Source organism: Manihot esculenta, chromosome 6 (genome assembly GCF_001659605.2).
Source record: "Manihot esculenta cultivar AM560-2 chromosome 6, M.esculenta_v8, whole genome shotgun sequence".
NCBI lineage: Eukaryota > Viridiplantae > Streptophyta > Magnoliopsida > Malpighiales > Euphorbiaceae > Manihot > Manihot esculenta.
This window is the reverse complement of record NC_035166.2, coordinates 12,421,865-12,444,734: the sequence shown is the minus strand read 5'-3', so window position 1 is coordinate 12,444,734 and position 22,870 is coordinate 12,421,865. Positions and strand designations below refer to the sequence as shown.

General features: G+C 26.9%; 1 protein-coding gene across 1 annotated transcript; it reads left to right on the top strand.

Moving 5' to 3' along the window:
- The first annotated feature begins 16,323 nt into the window (after nucleotides 1-16,323).
- Nucleotides 16,324-22,602, top strand: LOC110616859 (DNA replication licensing factor MCM5). The gene is made up of 18 exons (XM_021759362.2): nucleotides 16,324-16,667; nucleotides 16,760-16,903; nucleotides 17,002-17,181; nucleotides 17,271-17,369; nucleotides 17,449-17,585; nucleotides 17,671-17,776; nucleotides 18,104-18,238; nucleotides 18,311-18,388; nucleotides 18,586-18,690; nucleotides 18,823-18,914; nucleotides 18,997-19,129; nucleotides 19,228-19,323; nucleotides 19,522-19,613; nucleotides 19,697-19,787; nucleotides 20,410-20,519; nucleotides 21,402-21,519; nucleotides 21,653-21,754; nucleotides 22,157-22,602. Exons 1-18 carry the CDS (start codon nucleotides 16,389-16,391, stop codon nucleotides 22,238-22,240), a joined length of 2,181 nt encoding a protein of 726 aa, XP_021615054.1. The 5' UTR covers nucleotides 16,324-16,388; the 3' UTR covers nucleotides 22,241-22,602.
- The last annotated feature ends 268 nt before the right edge of the window (nucleotides 22,603-22,870 follow it).

The window sequence follows — 22,870 nt, the reverse complement described above, 5'->3', positions numbered from 1 at the left end:
CCTAGGCAGACTGGTTTCCAAGCGCTAGCCGGCCTAAAATTAAAACCACTTATAGGTTTCATTTATTATTTATTAAAAAATATTGAAAGTTTGAATTCAATCTCAAATTCAATTCAAAATTTAATATTTAATTTAAATTCGATTTAAAAATTAAATATTATGATCAAATTTAATTTGTAAAAAGTTTATTTAGCATAATGATGAATCTAATTTGAATTTAAACTCAAAAAATTCATTTAAAAAACTCATTAATAAAATTTAAATTTAAATTTATAAAACTCAATTAAAAAATTTGTTAGAAATTATTATATTAAAAAAATTATTATTTTTGAATTTAATTCATAATAAATTTATTTATTAATTAAATAAGTCAATTCAGACTTACATTAAAATTTCACTTATTAATAAATTCATTTATTTTAAATCTAATTAATTTAAATTATTAAATTTTAACTAAAAAAATAAAAGATATTTTATTAAAATTAAATATAATTTAATCAAAATCTCTTATAATTAGAATTTTAATTTAAATTAAAAAAATTTAATTTATAGCAGAATTTCACCGCTCCGTCTTCGTAAATTTTCGATCTGGAATAGAGAAATGTAAGTGCAGTAGCTACACACATGGTAATTAGGCTGAAGTTGGCTTGAGGTTTAACTAATCATTGCTTTCTTGAGATTCCAAGTTCAAATCCCATCAAGAATAATTGATTAAAAATTTTCTTTTCTTTTTTATTTTTTTTTATTATTTAATTTTAAATATTTATTTATTATTTAGATTTAAATATATTATAATATTAAATATTATTTATTTTTATTTTTTATTATTTAAATTTCAATATTTAAATATAATTTTTTCTCTTTTTTATTTTTTAAGTTTTAATATTTAAATATTTATTTATAACATTAAATATTATTTATTGTTATTTTTTATTATTTAAGTTTCAATATTTAAATATTTATTTATTTATAACATTAAATATTATTTATTGTTGAAATACTAATTATTAAACTTTTAATTAATTATATAAAGTGATCAGATTTTTTTCTTTTTATTTTTTTATCATTTAGATTTTAATATTTAAATCCTTTTATTTTTTTATTATTCAGGTTTTAATATTTAAATATTTATTTATTTATAATATTAAATATTATTTATTATTCAAATACTAATTATTAAACTTTTAATTAATTATATAAAGTATATTTAATATAAGATCAACGATATATTAATATTAAATTCAATAATAATTCATTTAAATATTTATATTACATTTTATGTAAAATTAATTAAAATATATATAGTAAATATACAAATTTATATATAAATAATCTATATAAATAAGGGAGAGAAGTAATTTGAGGGAGTTTCTATTAGTAATTTATTATCATTAATTATTCATATATTATTATTTATTTTTATTTAAATATATAATTTATATTTAATTATTTTATATTATAAAAAATACTATACATGTAATATAAATATAGAATATTACATAAAATAAATATATTAATATAAATATAATAAACTTAAATTATATAATTATATATATATTATACTCGCTTAATAATATTATATTAATTTATATTTAAATAATATAAAAATTTTAATTTATAAAATTAAACTGATAATATTAAATACGATAATAATCATACAAATACATATATAAATGTATAAAAGTAATAATAATATAGTAATAATAATAACTTATTAAGAGATCTAATAATTTAAAAAAAGTATCTATTTAGAAAGATATTGAAAAATAAATATATAAATTAATTGTATAATTACACAATTAAGTGATAGAGATATATAAATTAACAATATATATGGTTATATAGTTTAATATTATTTAATTTTATATAAATTAATAATATATATGGTTACATAGTTTAATATTATTTAATATTTTAGGTTTAAAAATTAAGGAAGAGATAAAAAATACAAATAAATATTAAAAATATAGTATTTATAATTTTTTTGCATCCTGAAGATATTTTAAAAAATGGTATAATTTAAGATGATGGGTTAGTTTTTCCTACAGATTTTTAAATCATTGACATGAAAGAGGATAAAATTAATATCAAATATGATATTTTGTCAGGTAAACCTTTCCTTAACATAATTAGGACCAAAATATATGTACATGATATTATATTCACTATGGAATTTGATGAGAAACTGATTAAGTTTAACGTTTATGATTTTTTGAAATATCCTAGTAATATAAATAATGTTAAAGGCATAGATTTTCTTAATGTTTTGAGCCAAAATATTTTGAAGGCATAGATTTTCTTAATGTTTTGAGTCAAAATACATTTAAATTAAATGCTGCTGAATGTTGTTATATGCAGGGTATGGATATGGACAATCTAAAGCAATTAGATTAGCAAATTGTTGCTATTAAAAAGTTACAAGAAACTGTTCATGCTATAGACAATATTCTGTCACTGCCCAGGTCATATAGCATTCTGCCACTACCTACCTAGGTTAGCCTTGATTGAAAATTTGCCTAAATCTATTATGAAGGCACTTAAATTGAAGTTAAACTTGTTGTCCAATTACCTCAAATATTCATACCTAAGGGGTTGGAGACGCAACTTTACTTAAACGATGAGAAACTAATCATGTTACTTAATGAGGGTAAGAAAGCAATAGGATGGATTATAACCAACACTAAATGTATGATTGAGCCTTGCCTTATGCCCTACCCATATCAACTTGACTAAGAGAGTATTATTCTAACCCTTTTTGTATAAATTTTTGTTTTTGCACACATTGAGAACAATGTGTTGGTCAAATGTGGGAAAGGAAATTATAATTGTTGTATTTTTATTTTGTAATTTTTTTAAAATTTTCATGCACTTCCTTTCACTTTCTTTTTATGCATTTTAGTAGGAATTTTGGCTGAGCATTTCAATTTGATTATTCCACTTACTTTTGAATTTTTAAAAATTTAGACTGAATCATAAATAGCATGTTAGTGTTTATATGAGTGATTGTCTTGATTTTCACTTTACTTGTAATAGTCTTTGATAATTGTCTTGAAGTATACTAATATCGTTTGGCTAAGACGAAATAAGAGAAAAAATAGACTAAAAGACGAAAAGTCTTATTGAAATTTCTCAAAGATTGAAAAGTGTGTTTCTAATAGTCAAGGGAGGCTATTTATAATAGAAATAAAACCCTAATATGCAAAATTATGAAAATATCTAAAATATCCAAAAAAATAATTAAAATGCAAAATTGACCCCCTAAACGATGGAATTTCATATCAAACTTTGTAATCGGCCTTCGTCACACTTTTGAAAGTCGTGCGTCTCGAAAATTTCTTTTCTGAAAAGCTATCGTGGGTCTCTATCAGACGTCGGCAGCAAAAGTTAGGTTCAGTCTAAGTCTGCCATAAAGTCCAAAGCTAATTGCTCCATATCAGTATGTGTTTGCATGATTAAAACACTAATGGAGTATAACTAGGGTTTGTTTAAGTTATGAATTTTAAATTTTTCTGAAACGTTTGTCAAAGAAATAATGAGTTGTACTAAAGAAAAAGAAAAAAAAGAGTACAAAATAATAAGTGACCATGAATAGTGCTAATAGCTATTTGAAACTGTGATAAATTGAGTAACCGGAGGTAAGTACTATAAATATGTACATTCGCATCAAAAAAGTAATGACATTCCAAGTAAAAGATAAATAAGTGCTCATAAATAATAAATAAAAAAATTGGATTCTTTGTTTTTAGAATTAAGAATTAGCTTTAAATAACAATAGAATTAGTTAAGGTAAGGTTCAATGACTACTCCATGAATATTTGATATTGTCGAATCTAAAAAAAATAACCTATCCAAATCCAATAAATATAAATTTTGAATAGGATTGAATCTATAAGGAATTGACACTAAAAATCTTCGATCAATGACTAGGAAAAAGGGTGATTTTGATAAAGGGTGATTTCGACAAAGGGTGAAACTAAAGTAAAAATGAGACAATTAAAGAAAGCAATAAGAGACTTGAGAGAAAATCAATGTAAATAAATTCTAATTAAAGAATAGGATCCATTTCAGTTGTGAGAATTAATAATTGAAGCAAAAATATATTTATTCATTCAAATAAATTAGTTCTAGTCATAAGAGATGCTCCTCACAACTTATCTCTCTTTAGATGCAAATTAATTAGAAAATGTTTACTAATTAACCATAATTAACAAACAACTCAAAAAACGTCTATTAGATTCAATTTATCAACCGCTTTAAGAATTAGAGAAACTCAATTTTAACTAACAAATCAAACCGCGTGGTGAGTTTAAGCTAGATCATGCAATTCATTAGTGAATTATACCAATTGTTATCTATTGGTGAATAACTCAAGTAATTATGGATTTAAAGTATCCAAATTAATAATATATTACCTTGAAAATATGAACAACGGGTCCTATTAATCAATTAACAAAATAATAAAAATAATTATAACTGAAATTGTATAAATATTAGAAGAATAAAAAATGAGCAATAATATTTAGATCTCACAATCCATGAAGAAACTTAAACTTCAACTTATTATCAACAAGAACTAAAGTGATTAACCACACATGGTTGAAAGAAAGCACAAGAAGAAAGAAAAAAATTTGACAGAAGAGAGAATATGATTACAGTTGTCAAAATTGTGTTTAAATAGCAAAATCCTAGATAAATTCTCTTGCAATTTCTTCCTAGAAGAGTTTAATTTGAATATATTTAATGAAATAACTCCATTGATTTATTTTCTAAGAGTGGTGGAGATTCTCTGATTTTTAGGAGAGGTTATGTCATGAAATATAAGAGTTTAATTTGAATATCTTTAATGAAATAACTCTCTTGATTTATTTTCTAAGAGTGGTGGAGATTTCCTGATTTTTAGGAAAGGTCATGTCGTGAAATATAAACTGAAACGCGCGAAATTGCGAATTTTTTAATGGGAATATCTGATTTTATTTCTTTCTTCCTGTCATATGTATTTCTGCCGCTATTAGGAGGTTTGCTTAAAGATTTGGGCAAATTTTTTGTCAAGTGTATTCGGCCATTGCACATAATCGACTCTTGTTCTTATTGATTTTAACTCATCTTTTCTATACTTTGCTTTTTCTGCAAAAACATGACAAAAGACATATAATTAATAGAAAATCACTTAGATTGGTGATAGAGAAGAATGAGAATATATATTAAATTTGTGCTCTATCAATGCTACTTGACTATTTGTGTGATTGAGTGTGAATAGTTTGAACTCTCCTATTTGTGTCAAGGATTTTGTTGGGATTATTGTTTGTAATTTCAATATTGGGATTGTTAGTTATATGCATGCTGGTATATTATTGTGCTTCAATCCAAAAGTCTATGTAAAATAGTAAAGTTAATAATCTAAATTATTTGAATGCACGAGGATTCAAGTGTGGGAGAATTTGATAATGTATATATTCAATACATATTTTAATTAAATATTTGGTAATACTATTTATTTTTGCAATTTTATGGATTTTATGCATAAATACATAGGATAGTAAAGATGAACCAAAATTAAAGAGAAAAGAAGTCGATTATTTGCAGTGGCTGAATAGATTTAACCGAAGAGTTGCTCAAGTCTCCGGACAAACCTCCCAACAGCAGCAAAATCATATTTGATGTGAAAAAATCAAGATTCTCCTATTTAAAGCATTCAAATTAGTCTAAATCTCATGGGGTTCTTGTCCAAAAAATTAGAAAACCTCTACCCTCTCTTTAAAACAAATCAAAAGAGTTATTTCACTAAAAATATTCAAATCAAACTCTTCTAGGAAGAAATTTCAAGAGGATTTCTCCATAGTTTTGCTATTTAAACACTTTTTTTACAGCAGCAGCCTACATCCTCTCTTCTGACCGAATTTCTTTCTTTCTTTTTATGCTTTCTTAAGGTCATGTGTTGCTAATTTATGTAGTTTTAGTCGGAGATAGGTTAAAGTTTCTATTTTTTCATGAATTGTGAGATCTAAACATTATTGTTTATCTTTTTTCTTCTAATATTTATGCAATTTCAATTATTATTATTATTATTATCACTTTGTTGATCAATTAATAGGACTCATTAATCATATTTTCAATATAATATATTGTTAGTTTGGATGATTGAAATCCGTAATTATTTGAGTTATTGAACAATAGGCAACAATTGGTTAACCCATTAAGGGATTGCATGATCTAGCTTAAACTCACCATATGGTTTGATTTATTAATTAGAATTGAATCTCTCTAATTTTTAAGGTGACTGGTAAATTAAATTCAATAGGCGTTCTTTGATTGTTTGTTGCCTATGGTTAATTAGTGAATATTCCTAATTAATTTACACATAAGGAGAGATTGGTTGTGAGAAATGTCTCCTATAACTAGAACTAATTTATTTGAATAATAAAGATATTTTTGCTTCAATAATAAATTCTCACAACTGAAATGGATTATATTCTTCAACTAGAATTTATTTGCATTGATTTTCAGTCAAATTAATTATTTGATTTTCTCTTAATCATTGCTTACCTTAATTATCTTGTTTTTATTTTAGTTCTACTCTTAATTAAATCTCCCTCCCCTTTTTACTTTTATTGTTTATTTTCCTAATTAATGATTGAAGATTTTTAATGTCAATTTGTAACCTCCCGAATATTCGAGTTAAGAATAGTATCATCTCCGAAAAGTAATAGTATCATCCGAAAGGCGCCTAATATCTTTTTCATCTATAAATAATACTATTCAAAATATGTTAAATAATTAAATTGAAAATAAAGTAAGTCAATTAGAATGGTAATAAAATTTAAATGAAAAAAAAATCAATCTATGACTTAATCAGTATTATTGGAAAGGATAAAGTTTAGGGAGAACATGACATGGATATTGACTTTGATTAAATGTGAGTGTGAAAAATGTGTAAGATGAAAAATCTACGGGTTAATGCAAATAGAAATAACATTGGGTGAAATGTCAAAAAAAAAGTTAAATATTTTATAAAGAATTAATTTTAGCTTATCATTCCTTAAAGAAAGTCTAGAATATTCAAAAGAGAGAAAAGAAACTTCATCTTCTTCCCATTTTTTCTCTTCATCGCCGCTTGACGGAAGAAAATTCTCTCTTTTCTTCTTCATTTCTTTATTAATTTCTTCTAAATTTTTATCCAAAATCAATTACCCATTATACTCAAATCCTTTTTCAAGCTAGCAATTCAATAAAATGAGAGAAATCAAGAAGAAATCAAAGTTGAAAGTTTAGGTAAATAGTATTAAAGAGTTGAGAAATCAAAGATATGATATGGGTTTTATTTTATAAGTGTTTTTTACCATTTTTTTATATAGTTTTTCATGGAGAAATGAAATTTATTGGATTTGATTAATTATTATTTATGAAGAGCAATTTGAAGAGGGTAAAGAAAAAGGACAAGGGAAAGGGAAAGGGAAAGGAAAAGGAAAAGGGAAAAGAGGAAAGAAATGAATAATTGAAGAGAATTTGTGGTAGCAAAAGGTTTGTGTTCAACTTTTCTTGAATTAAATTTAAAGTTTTTAATTATGTGAGATTTGAACATTTGACATGTATATAAATTTAATAAAATAAATTATATTTGTGTTGATTAAGTTAATTAATGGATGAATAATAAACTAATTTGATAAAAAGAAATCTTAGGGTGATTTATCTTAAATGACTAAAATTTAAAGTATTAGATTGAATGTGACTTGTCATTTTTTTTTATTTTAAATTATAAATAGAAATAAATCTAATAAGGTTAAAAACTAGTTGGACTAATAAAAATTTGAAAGGAGAAAATTATTGTGACTAAATTTGAGTGGACCATTTGAAAAATATGTTTAAGTTATCTATAAAGTATATTTGAGAAATTGGATATATTTTATTTAATATTAAATGTTAAAGAAAAATATTAAAGTGAAACTTTAAGGATTAAAAATTAAATTGAAAAGAGTAAAAGATAAAGTGGAGCCAAAACTTTAAAGAGAAATTGAAAATTATGAGACTAGGTTAAAGTATTATAAATATATATATTAAATAAATATTTTTATAAATGAGAATCACGAAAGGTTAAACTTTTGAGTTAAATATAAATTTTGACAAGCTATAAAGGATAAAATTATAAGTTGTAAAGTTAAGTTAAAGTAATTGAATTGTAAATTTTAAATAAAATTATAAGGATTGAATTAAAATTTAAAAGTAAAATGAAATTCAACTCGTTATATTAGACATGGTATGACAATTTAATAAATCTATATTGTGAAAAATTATTTTTAATGTAAATATTAAGAGTCAAATGTAAATTGGCTAAAATTATAAAAATGTAAAAGTAATTTTATGAAATTAAAATAATTTGTAAATTTAAGTATAAATACTTTATTATTAAATGATAAAAATGATTAATTTTATTGTTATTAAATAAATATAAAAGTGATAATAATAGTTTAAGGGTAAAAATGAAATATAAATTAAAAAATAAATAATAAATAATAAAAACTTTAAAATGGTAGAGATGTGAATTTAAAGTATATTAATGGATTTTTACGTAAAATAAAATATTTGTTAAAAATTTTAATAGGTTTAATGAGATTAAAATATATAGATTACATTACATTGGATTTCATTTCTCGACCTCAATAATATAGACTCTGGAATTCTACATTTTGGCTTTCGAGTCTTATTGTTTTGGCACTTAATTTATTACGGTTATAGTTTTTTTTATTTAGTTTTTATGATTCTACTAAAATTTATAAAGTCGAAGATAAAAGATTTATAATAAGTGAAAAATGATAAAATTATTATAAAACAAATTATTAAAGAGGCATATATCTAATGAAATTGATATTTTGTATAAATAATTTCTCAATAATAGTAGAATAAATTTATTTATTGAATTAAAAAAATGTTTTTAATATTATTTTTCTTGCAGTATGTAAATTTTTATTGCAGTTTAATTTACTTAACGAGTAAGTTTTCTTATAATAAAAAAATTAAAAAGTAAATTATTTTTTAAGTTATATTTTTATTTTTAAATTTATTGATTCCACAAGATAAAAAAAAATATAGCTATAATCAAATGGTATTAGCTAGAATTTGAAAATTTTATCTAAATAATAAAACACTTTAATATAATATTGCAAAGTTTTTGTAACGATCCGGGAATCGGACCGCTACCGGCGCTAGGATTCAGATCGACTTAGGGTCATCGGACCTGTAGCAAGCCTACTGTGCACTCTGTGTACCTGTTAAATCTCATACATGATATCTGTGAACATAAAATCACATACTAGAGCTCTCATCGTATGTTCGAGATGGGTCATCATCAAATAACCACATACTAAAGCTCTCATCGTATGTTCGAGATGGGTCATCATCAAATAACAAGTTTGGTAAATGCAAAAGTTCAAAATTTTTATGGAAATGTATGATCATATATGGGATTTAACAGGTACACAGAGTGCACAGTAGGCTTGCTACGGGTTCCGGCGACCTTAAGTCGATCTGAATTCTAGCGCCGATAACGGTCCGGACCAGAATTGTTACAGTTTTTTATATGTTTGTATTGTCAAATTGCAAACATAATATGAATAAACAAAAGGGGTTATAGTTAAAAAAATTCTGAATCATTTGCGTTTTAACGTATATATTATATACTATAAAAATTAACTAATATACTCTAAATTAATTATCTAAATTTATTTATATCATTAAATTTAACAAAAATATTATCTCATAATCTTATTCAGCATAAAAAAATAATATTTTAATATAATCCAAATAGATAATTATCAAAAAAACTTAAAACTTCAATTTCAACAATTATATCCTCAACTTTTTTAATAAATATACTTCAAATTAATTTTTCATTTATTTGATTTTTAATTTTGATTTGATTTACTTATAATTTTGGATGACACATTTTTTAGAGCCGATAACTCATTTTTTTATTTTTTTCATATAAGTGCAATTTTTTGTGTAATTATCTATTATAAATGTTATGATAATAATACTACTAGTAAATCAGAATCACAATTCTCACTACCAGAAAATTAATTATACTTATTGTATCTATTTGAATAAAGTTGAAAGTCAATAATCAGTCTAACTAATAAAAAATGACTGAGTTAAATTTAATTTATGACTATATTTTATATCTTAGGTAATGAATTTAATCATTTTAGATTTATTAAACTTTATTGATTTTCAGACTAGTTAAAGTGAATATAATAAATATAACTAATTTTGTATATTGGGAGAATTGTGATTCTTAATTTATTAGAATTAATATTATTATAATACTTATGATTTATAATTATGAAAATATTTAACTTGTTGATGTAAAAAATATTGAACAATGAGTTATTGACTCTTAAAAATATATCATTTTAAATTATAAATAAACCGAATCAAAATTAAAAATCAAATCAAATTGAAAAATTGATTTGGGTATATTGATAAAAAATAAATTTATGATATAATTGTTGAAATTGATAAAGTTTTGAATTTTTTTTAACAATTATAGGTTATATTAAAATATTAATTTTCAGTGCTGACTAATATGATGACGTAATATTTTTATTAAATTTAACGGTTAAATTTAATGATATAATATAAATAATTTTATATGATTAATTTAGAAAATATTAATTAACTTTTATAATTTAGAGTATATATAATAAAATGTGAATAATTTAAAAAAAATTATTATTATTCTAAAATAAAATAGGTGATTGCATTTTTTTAATGTCATGTAAAATAAATTGGAAAAATAAATAGATGCACACATAAGTAGGGTATCGAACCCTTATGTTTTTATAAATTAAAGACTAAAAAGTCAAAAAGTAACTCTTAATTAATAATAGTAATAATTATATATATACACGCCATTTGGAAAATATATAGATTTTCGCTTCAAAACTCAAATTTATAATATGTATATAGATACATTTGTAGATATATAGATATGGGTGGGCATGATATAATCTACTTCAATAAATATAAAAGCTACCTCGTAAACTTTCTAATGGTTACATTAATCTATTTATTAGATCATCGAAGCAAGATAATAAGGAACATATCCGAAAAAAGGGAGTTGTAATTTAAAATATAAAAACTATCTCATAAAACTTCTAATAATTAAATTCTTATACTTAATATTTGCTTTTTGATTATTCATTGAAATCAAAGTAAAAGAATGTGAAAGAATCGCAAAAGAAAAAGCCATAATTAAAATTAAATGAGATAAATGATGGAGAACTAGTGAGTTTAGATACCATGCACAAAAATAAGATAAACAATTGATAATATTTTGTGAGTCTATTTCTAAACTCAACTTTGTAATAGTTATATAAATTAGCATGGAGAAACGACAGAAAGGGAAATAAAGTGTGAGAGAGAAACAGAGAATGATAAGCAAGTGAATATATGCAGGTAGCGGGGGTGCTTTTTGTTGATCATTGTTGTGTTCAACATCGTTTTTGTAGGCATTTCAAAAGGTCGTGGTAGTCCTCTAAGGCAGAAAGGGTATTTTTGTTTGTTTGTTATTTTTGTTGTGGTGATTTCTTCTCTATTTTGTCGATGTGATTTTTAGGTTTTGGTGTGATTTTTGTAGGCCGTTGATCCTCTATTGTTAGGAAAACTTTATTGTGGTTTGCTCGTTCTGACTAAGGATTTGAGAAGTATTGCATGTGCAGATGATGATATCTTGGGGTTGCTACCTCTGAGTTGGATGATATATGCATTCCTGACATAATAATGCTATGAATTTTGTCATCTCCTCTCATGGCAGTATGTTTTCACTATTACTATGGATTTGTGTTGGCCAGCCTTTTCAGATCTTCAGAGCTGGTTGGTGATGGTTGTTTCGTCGGTATGGTTTAGATGTGAGCAATAGGTTGTTTCGATTTAAAATCAAACTAACAAATTACCAGACTCATCCATTTTTTCATATTAATTTTTTTGATTTTATTATATTTTTTATAACTAAAAGATAATCTTCACTTGAATTTTTTATTTTGATTAGATTTAGAGCTGGTTGACGATGGTTATTTCGTTAATATAGTCTAAGTGTGAGCAATCGATCATTTTAATTCAAAATCGAACTGACGAATTGTCAAACTCATCCATTTTACCATATTAATTTTTTGATTTGTTATATTCTTGATGACTAGAAAAGAATTTTCACTTGAATTTTTTTTTACCATATTAATTTTTTGATTTGTTATATTCTTGATGACTAGAAAAGAATTTTCACTTGAATTTTTTATTTAGGTCATATTTGAAGCTGACAGAATATGTAAAAACTGTTTTAGAGCTGTTTTGGACTTAGAGATTCTACTTTGCTCAATATTGAATCCAAACTCCAATGAATAAACGGTAAAAATTTACCGTTGATAATCCTAAAATTTCAAAGTATTTGGATTAGCTATAAATGTGATCAGACTTATGATTACAATAACAACAATAGAAAGAGTTCTTGATTTCTTTTTGTTTTTTTATTTGAATTTTCTCTCTTTTAGTTTGGAAAAAAGCCCATTTAAAAAGCTATTTTAGGAGTAAAAAGATATCTTGATCTGAACAAAACTCTCTCCTTAATATTTGTCTGCATCTGTAATAGCTCATTCAATTAAATTTTCTTTTTCGGTTAAAGGTTAATTTAGTTGAGGTTTTTCATCAGAGATTCAATTTCATTTTATTTTCATCTTAATTTTATATTTTTATTATTTTTCTATTTTATGAAAAATATTATCTCTATTACGGTCTTTTTAGATAGTCAAGAAACTTATTAAATATTTTATTTAAATAACATACTGTTAATTCATTCAATTAAATACATAATTATTTAATTAAATTAATACAAATAATAATTAACATACTAATTTATATTAAGAAATTAAATGATTTAATTTAAATAATTTATTTGTAATTGTTAATCTAAGCTTGGATTCTTTTTCTCTTTAATACGATTAATTGATTAAATCTACATATTTGTGAAATTATTAATTAATTAAATATTAATTTATCACTCAGCAAATTAATACAATATTAAGAAATAATTTGTAAATTCTTTAAACGATAATTAAAAATGAAAAATTAAGTAAATTATTTTTAAAATATCAATGGTCAATTAATGAAATCTTTTAATTTGGATTATCTTGAACTGAATTATTATTAGTATTGATTGATTATTTACTCTATTTTATCATTTTATTATTGTTTTTATTTTTTTACAACAAATTTTAATTACAATTTTTTATTTTCTTTTTTCATTTCAAACTTTTCTTTTTATTTTTTTTCTACTTAAAATTTGAAAGAAATCATTTTTACAAGCATATAAGGGATCGTTGCTCATTCATTCTATCCACATAATTATTGAGCTTAAAAAATATTTTGTTATATTTGACGGATTTAATGTTGTTTACGAATTAAACTGGAAAAATTAAAAATTAAACTTTTAAAATATAAAAATATAAAAATCAAATCGAATTAATATAATTAAAAAAATCGTATCGAATTGAGATGATTTTTTTATTAAAAATTAGCTCACTTTTTAATTCCAAACTTTTCTCTATTTTAAAAAAATTTTTTTACTTTCTTTCGGTTTCTCTCAAACATAGATTTAATATTTTTTACTTTATTTTCTTACATTTTCATTTCCAACACCAATTTAAAGGGAAAAGAAACAAAATTATACACTAAGAAAATACAAATCAATACAATAATTAAAATTAAAAGAAATAAATTATGAGAAATATAAACAACACAAGAATCTATGAATTGAAGCTACCACATTGCTGCTGTGACGAGATTGTGTAATGCTAGAGTTGTGATGTGAATTAGAGATTGCTGGAGCCGCGATGCTAAAGGCTACGTTGACGAATTTGGAGGTCGCCTGGAGTTGTGCCACTGCAACACTGGGAGGCAGCCTATAGTTGTGTGCCTATGCAACATTGGAGATGCACACCTACGATGCTTGGCAGCAGAGAAAGAAGAAAAAAGATGACTAAGGTTTCCCATCTAAAATAATGAATATATATATGAAATTAACGACCGAGATTATTAAAAGTTGATTGTTAAGATTTAAAGTTGAGAAAAAAGTTAAAAAAAAAAAAAAAAACTTGTGGATGCTGAGCTTCAAAATTTTGATTTCATAACACAAGGAAAGTTGTGCTTAATTTTTTTTTTAAATAAAGTTGTGTTTAATTAAAGTTTCAAATATATTTATTTGACTCAGATTCGGTTTTAGTGACACTTTAATTTTAAAAGATAAATCAAACTATTTAAATTAAAATTAAAAATAAAATAAAATTAAACCGTACTGATTTATCATATAAATTGAATTGAATTATCAAATTAAATAAATTTGATTGGTTTAAACCGAATAGTGTTCACCATAGTATAAACTGTAGTATTTGACAATTTATTTTTGATAGTGCCACTTTTATCTTCTTGTTTAAGTTAGATTGGTTGTCTAGTTTAATTTTTTTGGTTTAATCTTTTGGATTGTAAGTTCGATAAGAATTTGCCTTTATCGATTAGTTTTTTCAGATTCTCCTTTTATATATATATATATATATATATATATATATATATATATATATATATATATATATAACACATATTTATTTGCGTTTGAGTTTTGTTAATACAATTTTTTTAAGCAGTTTAAAAAAAAAAAATCTAGCGTGAAAAAATTTTCAGAAATTACATATATATAAAATATCCAAGAGCATACCCAAGTTATGTGTTAGATTTTCATATTTATTATTGTGATCTTAAAATAAAAGCATGTAAAATAGCTATGAGCACGCCTCAGTTTTTTTTTTTTTTTTTCAGATACAAAATTACAGTGATATATATATATATATATATATATATATATTTTGAATTGACATTTTTTATTTTTTAAAATTTGATTATTGCATAATAAAAATAAATAAATTACTCATTGTTTAAGGTATATGCTCTTCAATATTTATATATCTGCTTAAATTGTTTTTTAGGTTAAAATCTTATATCTCTATTCTCACAATCCAATTTCATTTTATATGCTTGGTTTGTAATTTTAAATAATTAATTATAAAAAAATAATTATTATTAGCTAAAATTCAAATATGTTATAATTTCAAATGTTGATAATTTCTAAGATGGGTATTGTTATTATTATTAGTGTAATAGTAAATTAACTTTTAATTATGTTTTTTAATCACTTTTAACTTTAATATGTTTGATGAAGTGGCCCAACAATTTATATTTTTATATGCTTTAATGTATAAAGAATTAATTGATGGTATTTTTTTTAATAACATACACGGCTCAATTGTAATCATAAATCGTAAAATAGAATTATATAATCAGGATTTGATAAGTCGATAAGTGATTTTACCCATAAAAGAGAAGACTTCACGTTACGCTTATAATCATTATAATCATTTATCAATTAGCAAGTGGAAACCGGATTTTTAATAAATAATATAGATAATTTCATATTATTAGAATATAAAAGTTAATAATAGTAAAAATAAAAATATATAATTTTTTTATATAATTATTCTTAAATTTTAAATAATTCTTTATATTTGTTTTATATTTTAATTTATTAATTTGAACGTCGAAATAATTATTATAAACACCAACTAACTCTTTTTTTTTATAAAATTAATCAATATTGACACAGTTTCATTCCATCCATATCACATATATATATATATTTATTAATAAAATGTAATTAATCTAATATTAAAACAATTATACTACATAATCTTCCTAATAAAAGTATGGGTACTAGTTCATTAGGACAATAGCTATTGGGTAGCCTATTTATATAATTATTGAAATATTTTTCTTAAATTAGTTAATAAATTTTTATTATTTGTTAAAATACATATTTTAATTGATTGCATTCACATATTAATAAAAAATATTTATATTAATTTTTATGAGTGTGTTTTGAAATTAATTATTAGATGCATGAAATAAATTTGTTGATTTTAAAATCATGTGAACCTTATTAGTAATTTTTTCTTAATTATTTAAAAGTAATAAATTATATAATTTATTAAAGTAATAAATATTAATTATCATTTGATAAAAATATGGTTAATAAAATTTAATAATTATATAATTATTTAAATTAACTCCATATTATTTAAAAAAATTATTCTAAGAAATTAATAAAAAAAACTGAAAATAGGAGACGCATTGTCCGACAAGCACGTGCCAAGTGCATGCACTCCTTCCCGCCAGAGTTTCCCGCCAAAATCACTGTAAAGCCACAAAATCCCTCCTCTCTTCTCCCATATTCTTCACAGCGAGAAAGAGAGAAAGAAGAGAGAGTTGTTCTAGCAGAGGAAAACAAAGTTCGAGAAACGATGTCAGGTTGGGACGAAGGAGCCGTATACTACAGCGACCAGGCGCAGTTCCCTGAATCAGGTTCCGATGCCTCAGCCGCCGCTCCCAGCCGCCACACCATCCTCCAGAAATTCAAGGAATTCATCAGAAACTTCGAGAGCAAGAGCAATGTTTTCCCTTATCGCGAAAGTCTTGTCCATAATCCTAGGTCTCTCCTTGTCCACCTCGAAGATCTCCTCGCCTTTGATGCGGAGCTCCCCTCCCTCCTCCGCTCCTCTCCCGCCGATTACCTCCCCTTGGTAACCATAATTGCGACGATCTATTTATACAAATGTTTGTATATGTTTTTATACATGCTAATTTGTGATTCTCCTCTTGGTTTTTTGTGTAGTTTGAGACGGCAGCGGTGGAGGTTCTGCGGAGTTTGAGGTTGAAGGAGCAGGCAGAGAGTGGGGAAATGAAGGAACCGGAGATTCGGGAAGTGCAGATCTTATTGAGTTCCAAGGAGGATCCTGTTTCCATGCGATTCCTAGGGGTTAGTATGTCCCCCAGTTTGGGACTTTGTTTCAGTATATGTTCGTGTTGGTCTATTGCGTCTAATGGGGTTGTGTTTGTAATTCATTTTATTTGCAGGCACAATATATCTCAAGGCTGGTTAAGATAGCTGGTATCACCATTGCTGCTTCAAGAGTCAAGGCAAAGGCAACTTATGTGAGCCTAGTGTGTAAGAATTGCCAGAGTACCAAGGAAGTACCTTGCCGCCCAGGCCTTGGAGGGGCAATAGTGCCTCGTTCATGTGACCATGTTCCGCAGGTTTAATTCAAACCCTTTTGTTTCAATTCTGTGGAATTTACGTCCTTTTTTCGACAGTGAATTTGATTTCGTAATTGAAACTTCTGTAGCCTGGTGAAGAACCATGCCCTATTGATCCTTGGATGGTGGTTCCAGACAAGAGCAAGTACGTTGATCAGCAAACCCTGAAACTCCAGGAGAACCCTGAGGTAACGATACTACTCTACTGAATGATGTTGTTAAGGTAGAAGTTTTGTATAATTGTTTGGTGGTATGTGGATTCTGAAGGATGTTCCTACTGGAGAGCTCCCAAGAAACATACTTCTATCAGTGGATCGCCATCTTGTTCAAAGGATTGTACCTGGCACGAGATTGACCATCATAGGGATTTATAGCATCTTTCAAGGAGCCAATTCATCAACCTCGTAGGAGTCATTTTACTCTGCTTCAATTTTTTTAAATCTCTATTGATTCTACTAGGATTAACCTTAAGTGTTTGTGCCTGTGCAGCCATAGAGGAGCAGTTGCAGTTAGACAGCCTTATATAAGAGTCGTGGGAATAGAAGAAGTAAATGAGGGTAATTCGCAGGGGCATACAGCTTTCACGCAAGAAGAGGTATTTTTACTGAAACATGATGAGAACATTTAAATCCGTTTGGTACATCAAAACTTATTTGTCAATGTGACTAGATAGATTGCAACAGTTGATCAGTAATCATTTGCTTAGTGATTATTATACTATGTGTATTGGCATTGCTACACGTTGCATGATCAATAGATTTATAGAAACTTTGGAAAATTCAGCTGCATGTTATAATATATGGTTGTTTGTACCTTTAGTCCTTGGAACATTAAAGGATGAAACAAGAAGTTGAATTGCCTAGTAATTCTCGTGCATTTGTTTTTCTTGATCAATTCATTCATGGAAAGGTATTACACACAGATAGAAGAATTCAAAAGATTTGCTTCACGACCAGATGCATATGAAGCCGTCTGCTCCAAGATTGCTCCATCTATATTTGGAGAAGAAAATGTGAAGATGGCAGTAGCTTGTCTTTTGTTCGGGGGATCAAGAAAGGTATATCTTGATAGTTGATAATTTAATAATTGACTTTATCAATGTCATAACCAATTTTCTTTGCAAGCACAGAATTTACCTGATGGAGTGAAGCTAAGGGGTGATATCAATGTTCTGCTTTTGGGTGATCCATCAACTGCTAAATCACAGGTTAATTTCATATTTATGGTTGTTTTATTGGTTCAGAGCTCTTTGACTTGAAAGAAATGTTTGCTTGTTTTCTCATGCGCTTATCTTTCTGTTTGAAGGACTTTTCTATAGTCCACATGTTTTGCATTTTGTCTAAGCATGGTAAACTTATTTTAAAGATAGTAGATGCTGATTTTACAATTATTCTGCTTGTAAAGTTTCTCAAGTTTGTTGAGAAGACAGCTCCAATAGCTGTTTACACCTCTGGGAAAGGTTCATCAGCTGCTGGTCTTACAGCTTCTGTGATACGAGATAATAGCTCGGTAATCTCTTGATATTCTCTAGCATGTAAACAAGTGTATTTCATATGTTGCTTTTGGCAGAAAAAGGTAATAATATGTATTACTTCCCTCAGCATGAAAAGTGTCTGACTTGTAGTTATAATTGTCATTCAGCGCGAATTCTATCTTGAAGGAGGAGCTATGGTTTTGGCAGATGGAGGTGTTGTCTGCATAGATGAGTTTGACAAAATGAGGCCAGAAGATAGGTAATTAAACTAGAAATAGATAAGGCCTCACCTTTCCATTCATGCCCATGGATTGATATAGAGTTGCAATTATGTGGCTCAGGGTTGCTATTCATGAAGCTATGGAGCAGCAAACAATATCCATTGCAAAAGCAGGAATAACAACTGTTCTGAACTCTAGGACATCTGTGCTTGCAGCTGCTAACCCACCATCAGGACGCTATGATGATCTTAAGGTAAGTAGCTATATGTATTATATTCTTTTTCATCTTTGTCAATCTCTTTAATGCCTCATTTTGAGTTTTAGTACTAAGAATAATTGTTCCCCTTTCAGACTGCTCAAGAAAATATTGATTTACAGACAACAATTCTTTCTCGATTTGACTTGATCTTTATTGTGAAAGATAGAAGAGATTACAGCCGTGATAAGGTAATTTGCTATTTTCTTGCTCATCTAAAGAGTTACTGACATGGCTTTATTTTGTTCAAACTAAACAACAACCCTTTTACGTAATAAGAGAGCCTAAATTTCTTATAAATCAGAGCAATTTACATATTTCATTCATTAGTTTATTTGCAAATGCCCATAGCCCCATTCAGTGGCTTGAATCAAAATTTTCCTTTGCAGATTATAGCAAGCCATATAATAAAGGTCCATGCATCTGCTGATGCAACTTCAGCTGATACTAGAGTTTCTAAGGAAGAGAACTGGCTTAAGAGGTATATACATTGTGAATAAATTCAGTCTTAACATCTCATCATGTTTATGAGATAATAAATGCTATGTCTTGTGGTTGCTGCAGATATATACAATATTGTCGAAATGAATGCCACCCCCGTCTCTCAGAGTCTGCATCCAACAGACTGCAAAATGAGTACGTCAGATTTAGACAGGTATTCTTACCAGTTGATGCTTTAACAGACTGTTTATTAGTTATGTTCTATCCTAAATGAACTCAACACATCGGATACAGAATTGATCCGCTGGTGTTAAATTGAAACCTACTGCAATTCATTGAATTCTGGATCAATTTAGTGAGCTTTATTAATGAAAACTGGGGACAGTTGGAGCAAAGTCTTCATTAGAGTGGAATTTCATTTGTTTCTAAATATGGGTCCTCTACTAAATTCTATTAAATTGGGAACTTGGAGAAACCTTTTAATGATTTCTACTTGGTTAGATTTTGCATTAACATTGTGTTTCAGGCCTTGCATTTACAGCAATGACAATCATAAATCATGATTCCTGTCCTTTTTATTGCTTTGTATTTTAAGTCCCTTGATCTTTGCATTTTGAGTACATTCATCAATATTCCCAAACTTAATCCCTTGCAGTCTCATTTTGGCCCCTCCAGGGTTTTACATCTATATACTCAACTTGATTCATTTCTAATTTTGATGAATTCTTTTGGAAAACTTTTGTAGGGCATATTCTTAGTATGACCATGTGTTTGCTGATACTATTTGTGGATGATCTATCAATTAATGTTAACTGTTAATTTGGTGATTTGCTTAGGACATGAGGAAGCAGGCAAATGAAACTGGGGAGGCTGCTGCAGTACCCATTACTGTAAGGCAACTTGAAGCTATCATAAGGTTGAGTGAGGCTATTGCTAAAATTAAACTGTAAGTACTGGGCTGAACATGATGTACTGAATGATTGCTTAGAATGTGTACAAGACATGAGAATTAGAATATGAATAAATAAATAGTTGATCCATACAGCATACAGAAATAATTTGGCTTGACTATATCAACTCCTAAAGGTTTCTTGTCTGTGTCTATCTCTTTGATAACTTCTCTCAAATGAAAGTTATTATTGATTTCATCCAGAATAGAAGTCAGATTCTGAATTCCCTGAAGGACCACAAGGCATTTTATGCAAATTGAATTGCTTTATTTGCTTATTAGTAAATCTTAATATGCCAATTCTGTATGAATGTATGTTATGATTCTGGTAGCATTATATGGATTGATTGCCTGAGTTCTTAACATGCAATATGACATAACTAATGGACTTGGATATGTAAAGGCTATTTAGAACAAGTGAAGCATATAAATTCCATCCACAGAAAATTATAGTACATTTCTTCACACTAAAGTATTTCTAATGATGAATTAATTTGAAACTTAAGTGGCTGGGGATAGTCTAATTTTTTTTTTGCCTCTTTTAAATATATATATTTTTTCTGATAGGTTGTTAAAACATGCACTAAAAAGCTATGATGTAAAAGTCATAAAACAAAATAAAGAAAAAAATAAAAATGTAAAAGGAGCTGCTGATGAGCAATTGAACGCACATGCCGGGGAAATTCCCTGTCAAACTTGTGGCCGTCATCTCTATCAAAAGATGTAAATTTGTTTCCTTGCATGCATTCATGATATGCACATAAATACACATGCATGCATGTGGCATGGATGTGTTAGTTTATGGGTGTACAATTTTCCTTTGCCATATTCAGCGTCTTCACATGACTGATTTGTCACTCTTGTGAACTTTGACTTTAGGTCCCATGTTGCTACTGAGGCAGATGTGGTTGAAGCAGTAAATCTTTTCAAGGTTTCAACTATTGAAGCAGCACAGTCTGGCATAAATCAACAAGTGACCCTTACTCCTGAGATTAAGGTTTGTTAGAGATAATGTGGCTTTCATTATTCTTTTCTTTCTTTTATGTACTCTTAACAAGTTGTTCTGCTTTTCTTAGACTCCTTGTATGATGCAAAATTTTCATTTTGATGTTTTTTTTATCGCTGAACAGCAAGCGGAAACTCAGATAAAGAGAAGAATAGGAATTGGCATGCGCATATCAGAAAGAAAGCTGATTGATGAGCTTGCTAGAATGGGGATGAATGAATCAATTGTAAGTGTTTAGTGAAAATGCCAAAGCATTTACGTCTTTATTGAGATGTCATACATTATGACTTGCTTAGAAATACCCATCCACAAATGACAACAAATTCTAGGAGTATAATACCATGAAAAAATTGGTGACTGAGAACTGTCTTGTGCATTTGTTTGCTACAAGTGACAAAGGTCTTATTGGTTTTGTGCATGTTGACAATTTGAATCATTTCAATGCACAACATATCATGTCTTTATTTGAATAAGTGTGAGAACTTGCCCTCCACAACGGAACATCGTAAACTGCATAAATGGTTCATAGTCCAGGTCACAGAGTACATTAGGCAGACTCTAACAGAGCCAACAACCACCATCCCTACACTTCCCATGTGTTTTTTGATGTCATTATTAATTGTGGCAGGTGAGAAGAGCTCTTATAGTTATGCATCAAAGGGATGAGATTGAATACAAGCACGAGCGACGTGTAATTGTACGAAAATTGTAACAAGATTTAAAATCCACCTTTTTTAAGAAGAAATGTATCAGGAGCTGTCCAGTGATGAGCAGTTGATTGAGATGATAGCAACATGCTTTTGTTGTGATCCTGGGAGGACAGAACTAGAAATATGCAAGCAAAATGGGCATCGGAAACAGGAAGTTGTCTTGACCATTAACATTTATTAATAGTTTTAAACTTGGAACTTTTTCATTGTATGTATTAATTTAAATTAGAGGTCCTTATGATCTGTATATAGCAGTTGTTTGTGAAAGTTGTTAAAGCAGGAAATACATTTTCTTCCTGTTTTAGATCACAAACATATTTTTAGCTAAAAATTATCCTTTTTTAAATGAAATACGTTGTTCTCCATGTTCAATGCAAGGAAAAATCGTTAGCAATTGAGATGGTTACAGTTTCCATTTCAATTAATTTATATATGCTTCACTTTTGTGCCTTATTTCAATTACAAGGTAAATCTAATTCTTCGTTGGCATCTGACTTTGAGGCCTGGCCTTTTCCTCCCAGTAAATACCTGCATCCCAGTAGATGACATTAAGCGTGTCCTTTCTGCTTTATTTACAATGGTTAACATCAAAATAGGGAACAAACTGCACAGGCCGTACGTTGATTGTTGAA